The following is an 18,249-nucleotide window of genomic DNA, read 5'->3' as shown; positions in this document are numbered from 1 at the left end:
TGTCTCAAAAAAAAAAAAAAAAACCTAAAACAAATAAAACCCAGGCACTAACGTTTGAAATTGCTTATGGGCACCCATTTACTTTTGTGCAGGCCCTAAACCTGCCTGAGCCTGTCCTTCTGGTTGACAAAAACAGGACTAAGTATGGCGTCTGCTCCCAGGACTGCTGTGAGAAATAGCTGAGGTAATAAAACCTAGCAAGTGCAGGCTCTCCTTCGCATCAATTACAGCTTAAACAAGGCGCCTAGGCCCTGCATGGTCTCTGGAAGAGGAGGAGCTGAGGTTGAAAGCTAAGGGCTAAGTGAGCTTCTGAGGCAGTCAGGCCTTAGCAACAGAGGCTGAGCAGGCAGGCCCAGCTGAGTCTTGAACCAAGAGCATTGTTTCAGTAGGGAGAGGGGACATGGAGAACATTCCAGAAGGAAAAGGCCTGGTGGTAGGATGCCAGGGAGCTGCTAGGGTGGAGGTGGGAGGGCCAGGTGCATTTGGAACCTGTCTGAGTTGGGTTTTACTCTCAAGGCCATGAGGAGCCTTTGTGACTTTGGAGCAGAAGGGTAATATAATTTAAAATATCAGTCGGGGTGAGTGTGATGAGAATACTTAAGAGGGACTGGAGAGATGGCTCAGTGGTTAAGGGCACTTGTTGCTCTTGCAAAGGACCTGGGTTCAATTCTCAGCACCCATATGATGGCCCACAACAGTCTGTAACCTCAATTCCAGTGGATCAACAGGCACACGTGCACACACATGCAGGTGAGCATTTATTATTTATTTGTAAATAAATTTTTTTAAAGTTTTCAAGATGCCTCCCAGCACTAGGGAGTCAGAGGCAGGCAACTCTCTGTGAGCTCAACCTGGTCTACAGAGCAAGTTCCAGGACAGCCTGGACTACACAGAGAAACCATGTTTAAAACAGAAAAGACGTTTTCACAAATCGACTCGACTGGCACAACCTGGAGTAAGTAAACAGTGCTCTGTAAACGTTATCATTTTAAAAATTAACTTCAGGACATAAATTACATAACCAGAGAAACATTTCACTGTGAGAAATGGAAACCTGACAGATTAAGTCACAGCTCCTAAAGGTCCTGACTCTCCTAAGTGACAGCCCTGGGTGGTTGCCCATGGTCTCCCAGCTCAGCCACGACAGCCATGTGAACGCCTGAACTCGGGTCTCCTTGGGAAGCACTCAGTACTTACTAGGCTCTGGGTCAATCCCTCGGAACTCCTGTGTTGAAAGTATTCCCAAGCTCAGCAGTGAGAAGGGCAGGGGTGGAGCCCTTGGGAGGTGACGGGGCCATGATGGCTCCATTCTCCTGACCAGACTTGACTCAGTCAGAAAGGGAAGCTCTCTACTGTGCCCTCTCTGCCTTGGCTTGTGATGGATGGCTTCTGCCATACGGTGAGGCCACATGTCAGCATCGTGCTTTGGAATGCCCCGACATTCATTTCTTTTCTTTTTTGAGGCAAGGTCTCTCTGTTACGTCCTGAAATGTTCCAGCTATCCTGGAACGTTCTGTGTAGACTAGGCTAAAAGGTGTGCATCACTACGACCAGCTTTTTCTTTCTGTTTTCTTTTTTTTTTCCCCCTTTTTCTGTTTTTGAGATAGGGTCTCACTCTGTGTTTGAATAGAAACTTCCGAATGAGTTCTGTCTCCTCTATTTAACACCCCTTGATTTATCTCAGTGCTTCATTGCCTGGGAGATTTCCTGCATTTTAATTTCCATCTCCTGGGACTGGGCATGAGCTCAGTGGTTGACCACTTGCCTGGCAAGAACCTGAGTTTCTTCATCTCCAGTACTAAAACCAAATAGCCCCCCCTTTCCGTTATTTTTTTAATTTTCTAAAAGCTAATTTAATTTTTAAAAATTCACCACCCCACACACACAGACCTCCAGACAGGGTGTATGATTTGTAGATCAGGCTGACCATGAACACTGAGGTCTGCCCATCTCTTTCTCTGCCTCTCAAGTGCTGGGATTAAAGGCCTGTCCCAGCCACCATACCTGGCAATTTTGCTCTTTTTGTAACAACTGTCTCTGGTAGGAACTGACTGGGGCCTTGTGAGAACACATCCTACTAGGGACAACCCAGCCACCTCTGATATACCATCTCTCAGAAGTCCCCACGGTCCTCATGCATAGAGCCGGGGCTGGCGAGGATTCTGCCTCAGTCTCTCCTGTGGTAGGATTGTAAATAGATGCCAACAGAATCGGTTTCTGTATCACCTCAACACTGACATACAGAGAACCAAGATTCTAACTCAGGAACCTGTGGGGACATACTCAAACCATATCAATAGGCCACAGCAGCCCTGAAAGTCTTTCTGACTGTGTCCTTCCCAGAACAGCGTGCTGGAAGCGCATTCCATCTTCTCTTCAGAACTGTTATGGCTTCCTGGATGTGGTTCTTGGGCCTTCGTGCTTGCAGCCATGGCCGCCAACATGCTTGTGCTGTCTAGCTTTATGTTAACTTGACACAAACTAAAGCCATTTGAGAAAGAGGAACCTCAAGTGTGTTGGTGCCTTCATAGGATTAGGCTGCTAACAAGCCTGTAGGGCACTTTACTAGTTAGTGATTGATGTGGGAGGGCCCAGCCCACTGTGGGCGGGGCCCCCCTGGGCTGATGGTCCTGGGTGCTATAAGAAGCAAGTTAAACAAGCCACGGGGAGCAAGCCAGTAAGCAGCACCCCTCCATGGCCTCTTCAGCAGCTCCTAACTCTATTTCTGCCGTACTTGAGTTCCTGCTCTGACTTTCTTCGATGATGATGAACTGTGATGTGGAAATATAAGGAAAATTAACCCTTCCCCCCCCAAATTACTTTTGTTTGTTGGGTTTTATCAGAGCAAGAGAAATTCTAATGCCACTCAGACTTTTCTTTCTTTTTCTTTTCTTTCTTTCCTTCTTCCTTCCTTTCTTCCTTTCTTTTCTTTTCTTTCTTTTTTTTTTTTTTTGAGACTACAGGGTCTCAAGTTGCCTGGCTGTCCTTGAACTCCACATACAGCTGATGCTGACTTTGAATTACCAACTCTCCCATATTCACCTCCCAAGCACTAAGATTACAAGCATGTGAAACCACACCCAGCTCTATGTAATTTTCTCTCAAGACAGGGTCTCACTCTTAGCTCAAGCTGGACACTAACGGAAATGCTCCTGCCTCAGCTTTCCAAGAGCTAGGATTACAAGTATTAGCCATCAATCTTTTCTCAGCTATTTGAAGACACACAATCAACCATAGCAGTAGTTACCCTGCTGCGATCCAGAACATGAAATGTTCTATCTACCCGGCTATGGCTCTCTACATGTATATCTTGATCCACATCTGGAACTTTAGACTGATGGCCTGGTAATGTAGCTTAGTGGTAAAGCACTGGCCTACCATGGCTAAGGCCCCAGGTCAGTCCTCAAAACCACAAAGAATGGTCACTTGAAATTTCAGATAAGCATTTATCTTGGTGTCTCTAATTCATGCCTCTCAAAACAAAAATCCCACCATTTATTATTTATTTGCGAGTGTTCTTTCTGCTGGTGTGTGGACAGCTAAACATTGCAATCGTGGAATGCAATATGTAGACTAGAACTGGGCGTGGTTTCACACGTGCTTGGGGGGTGACTGTAGGAGAGTTGGTAAGTCAAGGTCAGCATTGGCTACAGATGGAGTTTGGGGCCAGCCAGGTAGACTTGAGACCCTGTCGTCTCCTGCCTTTATAATCTCTTCAGTTCTGACTTTCCAACGTTCCTCCCTCTCTCTCCTGGCCTGCACAGCCAGCCTGAGGGATTTCCTGCCAAGAGTGGATGAATGAAGAAAGTCTGACTCCCACGCAGAGCCCTGAACATGACACATAGCACTTCGCCTTCTCTGGGGAAGTCTGGCCTGTTTCTTCCGTGGTGTGGGAGCCCAGGTTCTAGGCTGACTGTAGGGTTTCAGAGTATATTTCTAAAGCATGAAACCCTGGCTCTACACTGTGCTCTTCAGCCAGGCCCTTAAAACACAGGGCACACTTCATGCCAGCCTTATTTGCCCAGAGGGAGACTAAAGCCTGTCTTTCATCAGCCTTAAGTCGGTACCAAGAGGCTGTGTGGGTTAGTGGTTCCTGTTCTGGGCTATAGCATTGGTCCCAGGATTTTAACAACTTTTTAAACTTTAGTGTTGTTTTTCTCCTTTCTTTTTCTTTTTTCTTTCCTTTTTTAATTAAAAAAAATGTTTTTTGAGATACAGTCTCAACATGTAGCCCTGGCTGTCCTGGAATTCACTATGTAGACCAGGCTAGCCTCTAACTCCCAGAGACTCACTTGCTTCTACCTTCCAAGTGCTGGGACTAGAGCACTTCTCTGCCATGCCTGACCCATTTAGTATTATCTTCTATGAGGTGAGGGTTCCGAGTTCAGGGTGACTGTTGGGGTGACATGAGACAGGGTGTACCCTAACGGTTAACCCAGAGCTGACAGCCCACTCAGTAGTGAGTTCAGGAGTAGCAGGTGGGGTCAAGGGATAGACCAGACTGTGAGGACACTGATGTTTTCTGAGCCACCCCTGGCAGGAAGAAAGTGTTCTGCTTCTCTGGGACTCTCAGCCCTGGTCTCACTGGTCCTCACACCAGTCCCACTGGTTTCCTCTGTGAAGCCAGCAGGGGGACATTCTGAGTTCTGTGGTCACCTGAGCTTCATGCAGAGCTGTAAGTACTGGCCAATTAGACCAGATCAGGCTAGACCAGCAATGGAGACTCACAACTACTTCCTGCTAGGAGTGGGGTTCTAACCCAGGGATCAGAAAAATCTGTTTCCCTGAAGCCCTGGAGCCCTGAGGTGTTCCTCTCAACGGAGATGTGCCTAAGCCTGCTATCCCTGTGCTGGAATCTGCTCCATAAGCAAGTTAGCCCTGAGTCTTGTCTTCTAGTCTTGCTGTGCTGTGCTTGCTGTGCTTGCACAGCCCTGCTGTGCTGTGGATAAGGAGGTTGGAGTCTGGACCTCAATGTCCTGGATGCATAGCCTCTCCTCTTCCTGTAACAGAAGGAAAAGGCTAGATCAGGCCAGCAGAATTGATAGATGCATGGGCTTCAGGAGCATGGCCCCTGCTCATTGCCCATCCTGCCCCTGTGTTCCAACCTTTGGCTCCGGTTTCCTTAATAACAGGAACTGTGTTGCTATGGGTGTTGGCAAGGCCTGGTTTCTCCTGCCTATTGAAAGGGCAACTGGATCTCAGAGGTTTTCATTGGTTAGGCCTTCTGGGAGAGCTTAAAAATAGAGCAAACAAAAACCGGGTTCTTACTCTGTTGCCTAAGTTGGACTCAAACTTGTGATTCTCCTGCCTCATTCACCTGACTCGCTTGTATCGCAGCTACACTTATCACTCCAGGCTTGGGAAAATACCTCAAGACGTGGAAAGCACATTCCTGCCTTATACCACGACCGGAACTTGAGCTACTGGCCTATAATTCCAATGCAAAAGCACACACTGAGGACGGAGGAGGCAAAAGAAAAACCCTGTCATTGACAACAACATGGAGCACTTCTCAATGTCTTTAATGTTAAAGAAAACAAATCACCATGTGAAGCTGACGTTTTGAGGTTGTGTTTGGCTTTCCTCATTGCCAGAGGAGTCAAGTCAGCTGGGTGAAGCTTGGTCAAGTGAATTCAAATCAGAGCTGGTGAACGTGTCCCCCGGAAGATGACGGGGACATGTTCACCTGGAACAAGTCTCTAGTGATAGGCTGCAGGCTCTACAGCCCAGACACCGACAGCTTGTGATCTCGAGCTAAGATGTGGCACGATCTAATTTAGAGTGAGACCCATACCCAGTGATGGCTACCAGCCAGAACCCAAAGCCATGGAGACAGAGTGACCTGGGCCCATCAGCTGTAATAAGATGGGGTGCACAGAACCACATGCACCCTTGTGAAAGTTCAGGGAGGCATCAGGTGAGCAGAAACAGTACTTCCGGGAAGGCTGTCAGAATGGAATGCAAACCCCAAGCTGTGTTTGAATTGGCAAGGTGCTGGGCCTTCGCCCAAGAAGATGAAAATCTTGCTACCCAGGCAGTAAGGGGCACACCAGAGGCCACAGCTGATGAGCTGTGACAAGCCCTCGATTAGGGAAGGGAGGTTAGGTGAGGGGCTCTAGGCTGGGTCACTAGAGAACCAGCTGAAGGACTTGGGGGGGGGTATTCTGTCCAATAAGAAAAGGCACTGTGGCTCAGACCCACAATCCTAGCACTTGGGAGACCGAAGGTGAGAATGCTTCAGTTTTGACACCAGTCCAGCCTGAGCTACAGAATAAAGACCCATCTTAGAAAAAGAAACCTTGCAGAGGGGTGCAGAGATGACTCGGTGGTTAAGGTCACTCGATGTCCCTCCAAAGGCCTGGAAATCAGTTCCCAGCACCTTCATGGTGGCTCACGACCTTCTGTACCTTCGGTTTGTAACTTCAGTTTTGACAGTTGTAAGCCAACTTGTGGGGCCTGGGAACTAAACCAAGGTCCCCTCTAAGAGCAGTAAGTGGTCTTAACCCCTGAACAATCACTCCGGCCCACCCTCTTGCCTCAAGAATGAGTGGCGTGACCTTGATGCTCATGGAGAGGGGTGTGTGCAAGAGCTGGGTGGATGACTACTTTGGCCCCTGAGAAGTCCACAGAGTAGACTCGTGGGTCTGGAGCCTCTGAGCTTCCCCCAGAGAAGAGGCCCAGAGCCAGAGAGAGGACACTGTGCAAATTTAGGAACAGATCCAGGAAGCTGAAGCCATATTAAAGCCTGGCCTCTGACCACGGGTCTGCCTTCTCTGCCTTCTCCCAGGAGTCCCCTGGCCCAGGGTGTCAGGCTGTGGGAAAAGGAGGGCAGAAGGGCACAGCATGAGCAGGTGGGCAGGGGCTGCAGGGCTGGGTGGTATTCTCATTACTGGCCAGTGGAGGGGGCCAGCCTGGGCTCCCCCTGGGCCAGGCACTGGCTGCCTTCACACCTTCTGGCTGCCTATTGACACGAAGGCTGCCTCCCTCCAGGCAGAAGGTGTTAACTTGGGAACTGGAGTGTGTAAGGGCCTCCAAAACAGCCAGCAGAGGCTCCTCAAAGCCCCAGAGAATACTCAGGGTAGGAGCCAGAGTAAAGGCAGGGTTGTATCCCTGGACAAGAAATGGAGGGTGACCATGGATTCTGAGTCAACCCATCTGATCCTGAGACTGATGTTTGATCCTGGGCACACCCAGGGAGCGTTGACAAGCGTTTGCCTGCCATCACCAATATCCCAGGGACCCCAGAAACTGACAGCATTAGAGCAAGGGACAAAGAAGCCCCAGATATGGGTTTCTCCCTGCCAGGCCTCGGAAGCTCCTGTTTTAAACACTTAGCGCTTCTGAGTTCAAATCCCACAGTGCTGTTCTTGCCCGTGGAGGTGCCCTCTCTCATGTAAGGCAGCTAGAGTCAGATTCTAGCCCACTGGCATCTGGCTTTATTTACAGACTGTTTATTACACCAGAGCTAAGGGACAAGTGGCCTGCTCTTGAGTCATGGGAGGAGGGAAAGGACTGAGAGGTCAGCTCTGAGACCTGGTATGCAAGGTGCCCTGGAAATCAGAGAAGGCAATTAGGGCATTACTCCATGGTAAGGGAGGGCCTGAAACTGTGGATTTCCCACATGTACAGGGAGGGGTTGCTGACAAAACGAAAAGTATGAGACGGACCTAGAAGTCTGGGGCTGACTGGGTAGGGCAAGGAGTGCTAGAACCCCAGGATTGGGTGGGGAGAGGTAAGAGATGGTGTGTTCAAGCTGGGTAGGGAGTTTGATCTCAGGAAGGCAGTGGGATGGCTGGAAGGGAACGAGGACTGGAGCCAGCACAGGGCAGGGCCCAGTGGGCCTGGGCCAGGCCCAGCGCATACAAGGGTGTGAGTGGGAGTGCTGTTGGCTGGGGAAGCAGCGAGGGACTGGGTGACAGGAGCTGTTCCACAGCTGGGGCTTGGAGCTCACTAGCTCTCTGCTTTCCTCTGACCAGAAGGCTAAGGTGAGCAGAGCAACAAGGCCTAGTGGAGTCGACTCCTAATCCAGGGCCGGCACAGTCCAGGTTTTCCTGTCACCTGCAGCATCTGTGAAATGGGAGCAGAATCCTGCACTAGTCCCCTGACGGTGCTGCAGGGGTGAGGGAGGGACCGAGGGGGATCGGAGGTGTCCGTCCAGCTGGACTGCAGGGACTGCGGTGTTTGCTCTTCTCCTCTCCCCTCCTCTCTTTCTTTCGCTAAAGTCACACAGAGATAGACCTTGAGGGAAAGTGAGAAAACACGGAGAAAATTGCTGTGGCCACTTCTCTGCCCACGGCCAAATGCAGCTGCTCCTCTGCTGGGCGGACGCCTGAGCACACAAGGCTCCTGAACTCGGCGCCCTTCCTTAGTGCTTTCTGTAGGTTGGTCAGTCGGTTTACCACAGCATCTTGTGCAGCCTGCACTGGCCTTGCGCATCCCACTCAAAGCCTCAGCTGCTGGGGTTACCATGCCTGACTGGTTTTTGTTTATGTTTTTAAAATAAGGTCTCATGTGGTGCAGGCTGGCCTCAAACTTTCTATGTACCTGAGGATGACCTTGAACTCCCGATTCTTCTGCTTATGTCTTCCTCAATCATTAAAAAAAAAAAAAAAAAAAGATTGTACATGTAAAACAAAAGAAGAAAAGAAAACTTAAATTTCCCCCTTCAGTAATAAACAGATAGAGTCTCCTTGTGAGACTGTAAACATTACAGTTAAGATTCACAGTCCTCTTGAAATGTGAACCCAGACCTGCCTCCCCTAGCATATTATTGTATACCGTTAGGTCCTACATGGCAACAATCCAGGCAACAGTATGTACAGCATGGTGAAGCCGTGGCTACCTCAGTTTATCCCACCATATTCTGCATGGTGACCAAACTGCCTGTATCACATCTGGAGATCATAGCCTTACAGTTGAGGGACGAGTGACTGCACCCAGTGAGCCTCGAGGAGTCCGTCTGTGTGTTTACACGCAGACACACTGTATGCCCTTGCAAAACACCTAGCTTCACGGGCTGCTTTCTTACAGGTTTGGGGTGTCTCTGCTTTGCTAGGATCCACAGTCTAACACTGAATGGGTTTTTCAGCATCTGAGTTTGTCACTCAGCATGAGAGACCGTTTGTGAAACCTCAGGCCAGTCCAGTCCAGCTCCAGAGATGCGTGGCTGAAGAGAGTGGCCTCCATGTGTCCTTGCAGAGACTAAGATAGGACATCATCTCAGGGGTGGGGAAGCCTCCTGGGTCAGGCCCAGGGCTGGCTCTGAACTTGCCTTGGAGAGGGTCAGCTACACCAGATCTTTCACTCTAGGAACAGAGTGCTGACCCCAGGAGGCCCTTCTTCCTTTTCTTAATCATGTGGCCAGTGCAACTTGCAGCCCTTCCCCTATTTTCTCTCTAGCTCTTTCCTGGGCTTAATGTCAGGCTTAATGACCTAGCTGAGGGCCTTGGCCACCCCTGGAACTTGGAACTTGGTGTGGAATTCCCACTCCTGCTCCTGTCTGTAGAATACTTGTCTGTCGCTTCACTGCTGGAGGGTGAGGTGTGGAGGAGAGACTAGAGCCCTCAAACCTTCCTCTTGTCTTTCTTTTTTTCTTTTCTTTCCGTTTTTCTTTTTTCTTTTTTCTTTTTTTTCGGAGCTGGGGACCGAACCCAGGGCCTTGTGCTTGTTAGGCAAGCGCTCTACCACTGAGCTAAATCCCCAACCCCACCTTCCTCTTGTCTTAGTAATGCCCTGCATTAACTTCCTTCAAGCAGTGGATGCTGGGGATCCTGGTCCCCCAGTTTCACTGCTCACATTGGTAGTTGAACTGGTTCTACAGATCCTCACAGATTGGCTGGCACAAAGAATCTTAAACAGCCTGTGGGTAGAATTTCAGCTTTAGGGTTGACCTTTCACTTTGTTTGTCTGTCTGTCTTTCTGTCTGTCTGGTGAGAAGAAGCCCATGCTACTCTCAAACCAACTATATGGATGAGGTTGAACTCTTGATCTTCCTGCCTCTACTTCCCAAGTGCTGGTGCTCCCGGCATGCATTACCATGACCAACTCTTTCTTTGCTTTATCTGGACCTGGGGCTGGTGTTCGCTCCTGATCTCTCTTCTCATTTCTCTGGGACCCTGTCTTGCTCTGCTGTCTGCATATAAGAACTATTTTCCTGCTGGGCTGATGGACACACAAGTTCTCCCAAGCCATCCCATGGCACTGGCATCCTCTCCTGATCCCAGCATCTCTTGCCCACCTCACCCCACCCCCGGAGCTGAGGATTGAACCCAGGGCCTTGTGCTTGCTAAGACAAGCAATCTACCACGGAGATAAATCCCCAGCCCTGTGATCCCAGCATCGTAAAGCATAACCTCAGATACATTTCCATCCCTAGAGGGGAAAATCTATTGGAGGGAGATTTGCCTGGCCCGGGCTTAAAGATTCCATGATGTTCCATGTCTGCAATCCCAGCACTCAGGAGGCTGAGACAGGAGGGAGTTCCTAAAATTGCAGGCTGTGTTGCATAGTTTGAGGTCATTCTGGCCTCCTAGGGAGATGGAGACGTCAAAAAAAAGCAAAAAATAAATAGCTTTCAAGTGACCGTGCATCGCCCTCTGCCGGCAGCATCTGGGAATGCAAGAACACAGAAATGCCAGCAGCCGGCAGAGATCGCCACAGGCGAGTACCGGATCCATCGGTTCCTGCATTCATATGTGTTTGCGTCTTTGCTTTGTGCTAGCTATCTCAGCTTCTTAATCCTTTTATATCTCGGTTTCTCCTGTTTTCACTCTAAGGCTCAGAGCCACTCCCCCAACCCCCATCCCCGATGACCTGAATCATAAACGTGGTTCATTCTAAAGAGAGAGGTGATACCTATCCCCTCAGCATTATCAACCAGCGTCAGACCCACGGGGCTTCTGGCATTTCCTCTTGAGCCTTTCCGGGGGGTGGGGAGGAGTAAGGGATCTGCCAAATCTCTCTCCTCTTTTCCCACCCCCTCCCTCCTCATCACCCCTCTGCTGCCTGTGGCTGCCACTGGCTGAGCATCCAACTGGCCCAGGACCAGATAATCAGATTATCCTGGGTCCAGAATAATCTATTCCATATGGTGTGCCAGCTCGGTGGCTCCAAGAAGTAGAGGTGTGAGGAGGGGCCAGTGGGGGTCTGGTTGGAAGGGCGCCCCTGGGAGCCTTGGGGACCTCAGAGGGCCTTACCGGGCAGACTTGTAGGGCGGTTGAGGAGGAAGGAGGTACAGGAAGGGAGAAATTGAGCCTCCTGTTGCTGGGCCTTCTAAGTTCCATCATCGGTGACCCAAGGGGAGAAGGACCAAGCAGAGTGAGGGAGTGAGCTCTCTTCAGTGCCTTTTCCGTCTCTGAGTTGTGGGGAGGTACCTTCATAATTTTGAAGAGATTTTTAAAAACATTTATCCTCACTGTACGTGTGAGGTGTACACGCACACGCGCGTGCCCGCATGCATGCACTTGCAGGTGTGTGAGTGGTGGTCAAGGACATCTTGTGGACCCTGAGAATTGAGAGTCAAACTCTACCTGTCTTGGTAGCAACTGGCTTTATCCAGTGAGCCATTTCATGAGCCCAGAGTGTCTTATATCTGGATTCTCGGGCTCCACCTTGCAGAACTTCTGGCCGATGTGGTCCTGGCTGGGGCCTAGAAACCTCTCTTTCCCTGTCTTCTCGAGGCTCTGGTATGTGAAATGAGGCCTGCCCAGGCTGTGCCCCAAGACACATTAAGAGATCTGACTCTACTAGCACTGGGACAACCTCTCAAGGCTCCAGGTTTTCACCTCATCCCAGGGTGCCGTGAGCAGGACCTGCCAAGGCCCACACGATGAAAGCTGTGTGTGACCAGCGCTTTAAGATCTGACCCTCCTACTCCATGGCTCAGAAGCCCTCTCCTCTCCATGGTGGAGGGGGGGCCTACCTTACTGGCACCAGCAGTGTGGAGCAAGACAAGGACATTAACCCACACTGGCCACACTCTATCTGAGGGTGATGGTGCTGAGATAGCCCACAGGTCTGACACTGTAATTAATTAGTGGTATCTGCTGATGCTAAGCAGGCTGGTGGGGGAGGCAAAGGAGCTTCCTTTTTCTGGGGCCCAGGCTCAGAGATTAGGGACTGCAATGCACTTTGGCCTAGCAGCTTTGATTAGCAAGGCTGTGTCAGAGGGGCTGGGTGGGGATGGGGGTGGGATGAGGGCACTGAAGCTGCAGAGTGGGAGGGAGTGTGGTGCCCAGCTCCAGCATAAAAGCCGAGGTTGGACCCTGAGCCTGAGAGGGAGCCTCCCTGTCTTGTCTGCCCCCACCCGGCTGAGGCTTGAACTCTCACCTCTGTTTTGATGGGGTGGTGGCAAGGCCTCATTTCCCAGCCTTACACATTGGCAACCAGGGGAGGCTCGGGCCAGGGGAGCAGAAGCCACGGCTCTGGCACTTGTCAAAACATAGGCCCCAAAAGTGTGAAGGCCTTGGCCCAGCGGGGAAGCTGTGTGGGCCTTGCAGCCTGGAGAACTCATTAACTCAAAGCAGCTCCCAAATGAACCCACTGAAGACGCTGACCAGATAAGGAGATCAAAGGAGCAGAAGGAAGCAGAGGGTCCCCCTGCCCTTGCACCAGCTGGGCCCCTGAGGTAGTTTCCCAGAGACCACAGGGGCTCCACGTGGCACTTCAGTGTCTTAGTCTTAGGACTCAAGACTCCTGGGATGGAGTTGGAGGCAGGCCCCGCCATCTGTCTCATCTGTCTCGCCTCTCACGCAGTCCCTCACCAACTCACTACCTCTGTGGCTTTTAAACTTTCCCTCATGTCTGACACCACCATCTTGCCCTGCTTCACCCACAGCATCCCTCTCCCGTTCCAGATCCTTCTGTGTTCCTGACGTTCAATGCTAACAATTAGGCCTCATGAAATGTGGCGTCGCCCACCCATCCCTAGTCCAAACATGTCGGCCTAACTTTGTAGTTAATAAAATACTTCAAAGTGCTATTACCAAGAAGCAAGCAGTAGACAATGCCAGTTCATTCTGGAGCAGGCAGCAGAAGCTGCAGAAGCAAGCTCGTCGGGACATTTGCTTCGCCCTCTGGACCCAGACACTTTTTCACTTTGAACCATGGACATCTGCTGTATTTTCCACTTAACACGAAAGATCTTTCAGCGAAATTTCTTCCACCTTTTTGGATATGACATGAGGTCAGGGTCACATGGGAAGTGGAGGGTGTTTGGGACACTTGGGTGTCCTCGGAGCTGAGACCTGGCCCCTCCTACCCGGGGGACTACTGTGTACACTTCCACACTCCCACCCTGTCCAAGCACGCAACAGGCCTCCGGGCTTATTCTAGCGTCAACTAAGAGGCACAATCCTGGAGCTTGAACGCAGGTTCTTGTTCAGATCAAAAGTCCCAGGAAGGCATCGGTTTGCCTCGGTTCAGATGGGATAGACCCCATGAGGCCTGAGAAGGGACCTTCTGGGACATTGGCTCCACTTCTCCACTCCACAGTGGAGGTGAGTACTGCTTCTCTGGGTGTCAGCAAGGACCTTCTGATAGAAAGGCAAGGATGGAGAAGTGTTTGAGGAGGTCACGGGCAGTAGGGGACAAAGGACAAAGGGATGGTAGTGGGCAGAGATGCCCAGAGAATCAGGTACCAACCCATGGGGTCTTCACCACCAGAAGCCATCACCCATCTAGAAGACAAATGGGGTGCAAAAACTCAGGGCACCGGCCCCGGGAGATCTGAGAGTCATTCCTCCAGAAGAAGAAAGAGGTTCAGATGTAATGCTCGACACCAGGTCCAGGCCTAGCTGGAGAAGAGGCAGCAGGCATGAGGTACGCAGGCGTCAAGTAACGCCTGAGGAGCTGGGCAGGCAAGTCCGATCCTTCCCCTGCTGCAAGTACTCCAGAGCCCTGTTGTTGAGACCGAGAGTTACTAAGTTATCCATGCTGGCCCTGCACTTACACGGTAGCCCAGGCAGGACTTTGCGGCTCTCCTGCCGCCGTCCCTCAACCAGCTGATCCCAGTCTGTTCTGTCAGGCTCAGGGCTTTGTTTTTGAGATGTGCCTGAAACTCACTCTGCAGTTGAGAATATTTTTCAGTTTTCTGTGTGTGCAAGTGCTTTGCCTGCATGAGTGTTTGTGCTCTGTGTGCTTGTGCAGTACCCAGAGGCCGGAAGAGTGCAATCCCCAGAAATGTAGTTACAGACAGCTTTGAGCCACCATGTGGGTGCTGGGAATCAGTCAAACCTGGGTCTTGTGGAAGAGCAGCCAGTACTTTGGTTGGTTGGTTGGTTGGTTTGGTTTGGGTGTTTTGTTGTTTGTTGTAGCCTGGCTGTCCTACAACTCACCCTGTAGACCAGGCTGGCCTCTAGCTCATACATCTGCCTGCCTCTGCATTCCAAGTACTGGGATCAAAGGCGTGCTCCAACCTGGCTGAGTAGCCAGTACTCTTAACTACTGAGCCATAGCTCTAGGCCAAATGTGATCTTGAACTGGAACATCTGGGCCTCCCTCCTTCATCTCCTCAGTGCTGGGGCTACAAGCCAGTGCTACAAGTGGTTATGCAGTGTTGGAATAAGACCCAGGGCTTCCGGCAGGCTGGGCAACCACCCTACCCTCTAATAGGTGAGAAAGCCCTGTAGCACAGGATAGCTTCAAATTCGCTTTGCAGTCAAGGCTGGCCCAAACTCCTCTTGTCTTCATTTTCCAGGTGCTGGAATTATAGCCATGGGCCTGTATGCCCAACTCCTGGAGACTGTGTTAATAAGCCTATTGCATATAAGTGGGGATGTTTGTTTTATCACTTCAACTTGTATTTATTTCTCTTTATTTTCCAACCTAGTCCTTTCATCCAGCACAACACTGAAAGGGTATGGCAAGAGCAGGCATCCTCAATGGCTCGGCATGGCCACTCACAACTGCAGGAAGCTGAGGCAGCAGGATCAGGAGCTAAAGGCCAGCTGGGTTATATAGAGTAAGTTCAAGGCTAGCCTGGGCTACATGAGATCATGTTTCAAGAGGGGTGCGGGGAGGACACTGGAAAGACAGCTCAGCAGTTAGGAAGAGCACGTGCTGCTCTTGAGGAGGACCCAAGGTTCTGTTCTCAGAAGCCACCTCAGGCAGTTCACAATTGCTTAAGTCCAGATCCTGAGGAACGCAACACCTCTGGCCTGTGTGGGGCACCAGCACAGGTGGACACACACACACACACACACACACACACACACACATTGGGACAGACGAAGATTTCTGCTTCTCAGCTTTTTGTTTGTTTTTTCCAAGACAGGATCTCATATAGCCCATGTTAACCTGGGCTATATACAGCCAGACCTGGCCCTGAAATCCTGACCCTCCTGCCTTCACCTCCCGAGTGTGCCACCACACCCAGCTCAGGGCTGTTGAGTTTCGTCAAAGGGCTTTTGCTTTTGACTCACTGTAGCTGACCAAAGCAGCAGAGTCCCAGTCATGGGAGGGCTGGGGAAGGGACCAAATTCCCCATCTTGTCAAGACCAGGAGTGACTTGTCCTGTGGGGAGGCAGGCTCCCCTCTGACCCTGCACTGACAGCCCAGCAATCTCACTTCGGGACGGGTTCTTCATTGTGCCTCCCACAGCCTGGACATCAGGGAGGGACTACAGGGCACCTCCAAGCTTCTGTGTGTCAGTTCTTTCAGTGTCTAGAGGTTCCTACCCTAGTCCACAGTTGGCCAGTGCAATCCGGGAGTCTGTTATACAATTTGTAAATTAAAGTGATGGAAAAGATGGCGTAGGGTCCCTAATAAATGAAGGTGTACCCTGAGCCTGGGTGCTAGACTTCAGTTCTCTGAGCATGGTTGTTCTTAACTTGCAGGGCTGGCTTAACACCCTGGACACCGCAGGCTTTAGGTGCCTGTCTTACTGATGCCCCATCTATGGCCTAGGTGGAGCAAACTGGACCAAGGGGTCCTGCACCTAAGAGCCCCTGCTCTTGGTTCAAAGGGTTCAAGCCCTGCCCCCCTCCAGGCTCGAGCCGGCTTTGATGTGCTGATGAGTTCTGGAAGGGGCCGCTTCACACCTAGGGCTCCGGATAAAGCTGCAGCGGACCCAATGGTCAGGCCTCCGCTGCCATGGCCCAGCCCCTGTGCGCGCCACTCTCCAAGTCCTGGATCCCGAGTCCCGCTCGTCCGCAGCCATCGATGCCTTCCGATGGGGACAGCTTCTGCTCCCCAGCCTGGTCCTCGGACTCGTGGGACGGTGCCCAGGCCAGCAGCCCTGCACTACCCTGTGCCCGCCCGGCCCGGCGTGCTGGGACCCCCGGTAGGCGCGGGACGCATGGCAGCCGCCTGGGTAGCGGACAGCGGCAGAGCGCCAGCGAACGCGAGAAGCTTCGTATGCGCACGCTCGCCCGCGCGCTGCACGAGCTGCGCCGCTTCTTGCCTCCTTCAGTGGCACCAATCGGCCAGAACCTGACCAAGATCGAGACGCTGCGCCTGGCCATCCGCTACATCGGCCACCTGTCGGCTGTGCTGGGCCTCAGCGAGGACAGCCTCCGGCAACAGCGACACGCGGTGTCACCTCGAGGCTGCCCGCTGTGCCCCGACAGCGGCCTGGCGCAGGCGCAGTCTCTCGGTCCCCATTTAAGCCCGGTTGCCTGCAGCGGGGTGTCCTGGGGTTCTTCGCCCGCCTACCCTAGACCCCGGGTCGCCGCAGAATCGTGGGACCCATCATTCCTGTACACCGAAACAGCATCCCTGGAAAGGCAGGAGATGGAGCCCAGCCCCTCGTCTCCGGTTAGTAATCCCTTCCCCATGCTGTCGAGGTGGCGTCCCCTACTGTTGGTGCGCGACACACAGCCCCAAGTTGCGGACCAGCCTCTCTCTCTGCACGCTGGATCTCCCTTGCGAGCATCCCTGCATGCCCGAAAGGGATGGGAGGGGGTGGACAGGCAGGGATTAAGGACGCATTACGAGGAGTGGATGAGCGCGGACCTGGCACCGGGACAGGTGTTGATTGTGGCGCTGTTCATTCTTGTAGCTCTTCAGCAGCGACATGCTGGCTCTGCTAGAAACCTGGACACCTCAGGAGTGGCCGCCAGCCTGAAGAGTTGAAGGGACAATGCAGTGGATGACTGGCATCCTGTCTGAGCACAGACACTTTTCCTTTTGCCTTGGCACCTTCGAAGGGGGTATTTCCTGGAAGAGGCACCAGTGATACCAACATGGGCGTCCCCGAGGTGGGAGCTGGTCCCCATCTAGACTGTACCTTTCCAATCCTCCTTGGAAGGAGGGACCCAATGGGGTACACGCTCTAAAGCTGAAGCGGGCACAAGTTCTGCCTGGTGTGTATTTATTTATTTGTGAATAAACCGTTTGTGCTAGTGTCTTTTGGAGGGTTTATTTTACTTTCTTCCTTCTGGGGTTGGGGGGAACCTCATACCCCGCTGGAAGTTCTGGTATTTGGCAGGGGGAAAGCCGACATGGAATGGTTGAGAGGGAGTCTTGTAATCTACAGCCTGGAAACACCGAGGCCTTCTACCCTCTTCCTGGTCAACATCTATTCTGCATGGGCCAGTCTGAAAGGGGTGGGGTGGGGTGGAATGGAGTGGGGGCTTCCTGACAGTGGCAGGAAGTAGTTCCTCTTTTTTTACATTTAGGGAGGAACTGGATAAAACCAGAAGATAAAACTCTATTAGCGTTGTTGTACCTTGGTTACCTTTGCATATGCTTTACAGATGTGTAAAGGTCAAGACTCTGACCCCTGTAAGGCTTGGGCATTGCAGGGCTCAGTGGTGGGAGCGGAATGGTGTGTCTGATATTCTGGGCGGCTGAGCTGTCCCTGGGGCACTGTCCCCAGACCAGATTTTCCCTGGCTAGAGCGTCCTATTTTTGTGTGGCTTAGAGATACATGGGTGGGAGAGTTTGGTCGAGGTGATCGTGGTTCCCTGGAAGTCACTGTCTAGGAGAGAACGAAGGACCGGTCGATTGCTGATCTGTGCTGCTGAAATTCAGGTCAGGAATGTGCAGCAGAGGAGAGAGGCTCCTGGAGTCCAGAAAGAGGCTGGCATCAACCGAGCAGGGGTTGCAGTAAGGGGCACTGACTCTTGGTAGTCTCTGCTAAGTGTGCAGGGGCAACTCCGTCTCTCCCCCTCAGCTATCGGAAACTCGGGCCTTGGTATTTCTTTCTTTCTTTTTTTTTTTTTTTTTTTTTTCTTTTTTTCGGAGCTGGGGACCGAACCCAGGGCCTTGCACTTGCTAGGCAAGCGCTCTACCACTGAGCTAAATCCCCAG

At 51.7% G+C, this 18,249-nt stretch overlaps 1 protein-coding gene across 1 annotated transcript; it reads left to right on the top strand.

The window, feature by feature from the left end:
• The first annotated feature begins 15,825 nt into the window (after positions 1-15,825).
• Positions 15,826-17,344, top strand: Mesp1 (mesoderm posterior bHLH transcription factor 1). The gene is made up of 2 exons (NM_001107531.1): positions 15,826-16,752; positions 16,997-17,344. Exons 1-2 carry the CDS (start codon positions 16,090-16,092, stop codon positions 17,060-17,062), a joined length of 729 nt encoding a protein of 242 aa, NP_001101001.1. The 5' UTR covers positions 15,826-16,089; the 3' UTR covers positions 17,063-17,344.
• Positions 17,345-18,249: the final 905 nt, after the last annotated feature.

Source organism: Rattus norvegicus, chromosome 1 (genome assembly GCF_021556685.1).
Source record: "Rattus norvegicus strain SHRSP/BbbUtx chromosome 1, alternate assembly SHRSP_T2T, whole genome shotgun sequence".
Lineage (NCBI taxonomy): Eukaryota > Metazoa > Chordata > Mammalia > Rodentia > Muridae > Rattus > Rattus norvegicus.
This window is presented reverse-complemented; position numbering and strand designations above follow the sequence as displayed.

What these genes read in the sequence shown, in the direction of transcription:
- Mesp1 (NM_001107531.1), top strand. Translation starts at nt 16,090, where the DNA reads ATGGCCCAGCCCCTGTGCGCGCCACTCTCCAAGTCCTGGATCCCGAGT. An exon ending in AGCCCAGCCCCTCGTCTCCG is followed by an intron (nt 16,753 to 16,996) that starts GTTAGTAATCCC and finishes TCATTCTTGTAG; the next exon opens with CTCTTCAGCAGCGACATGCT.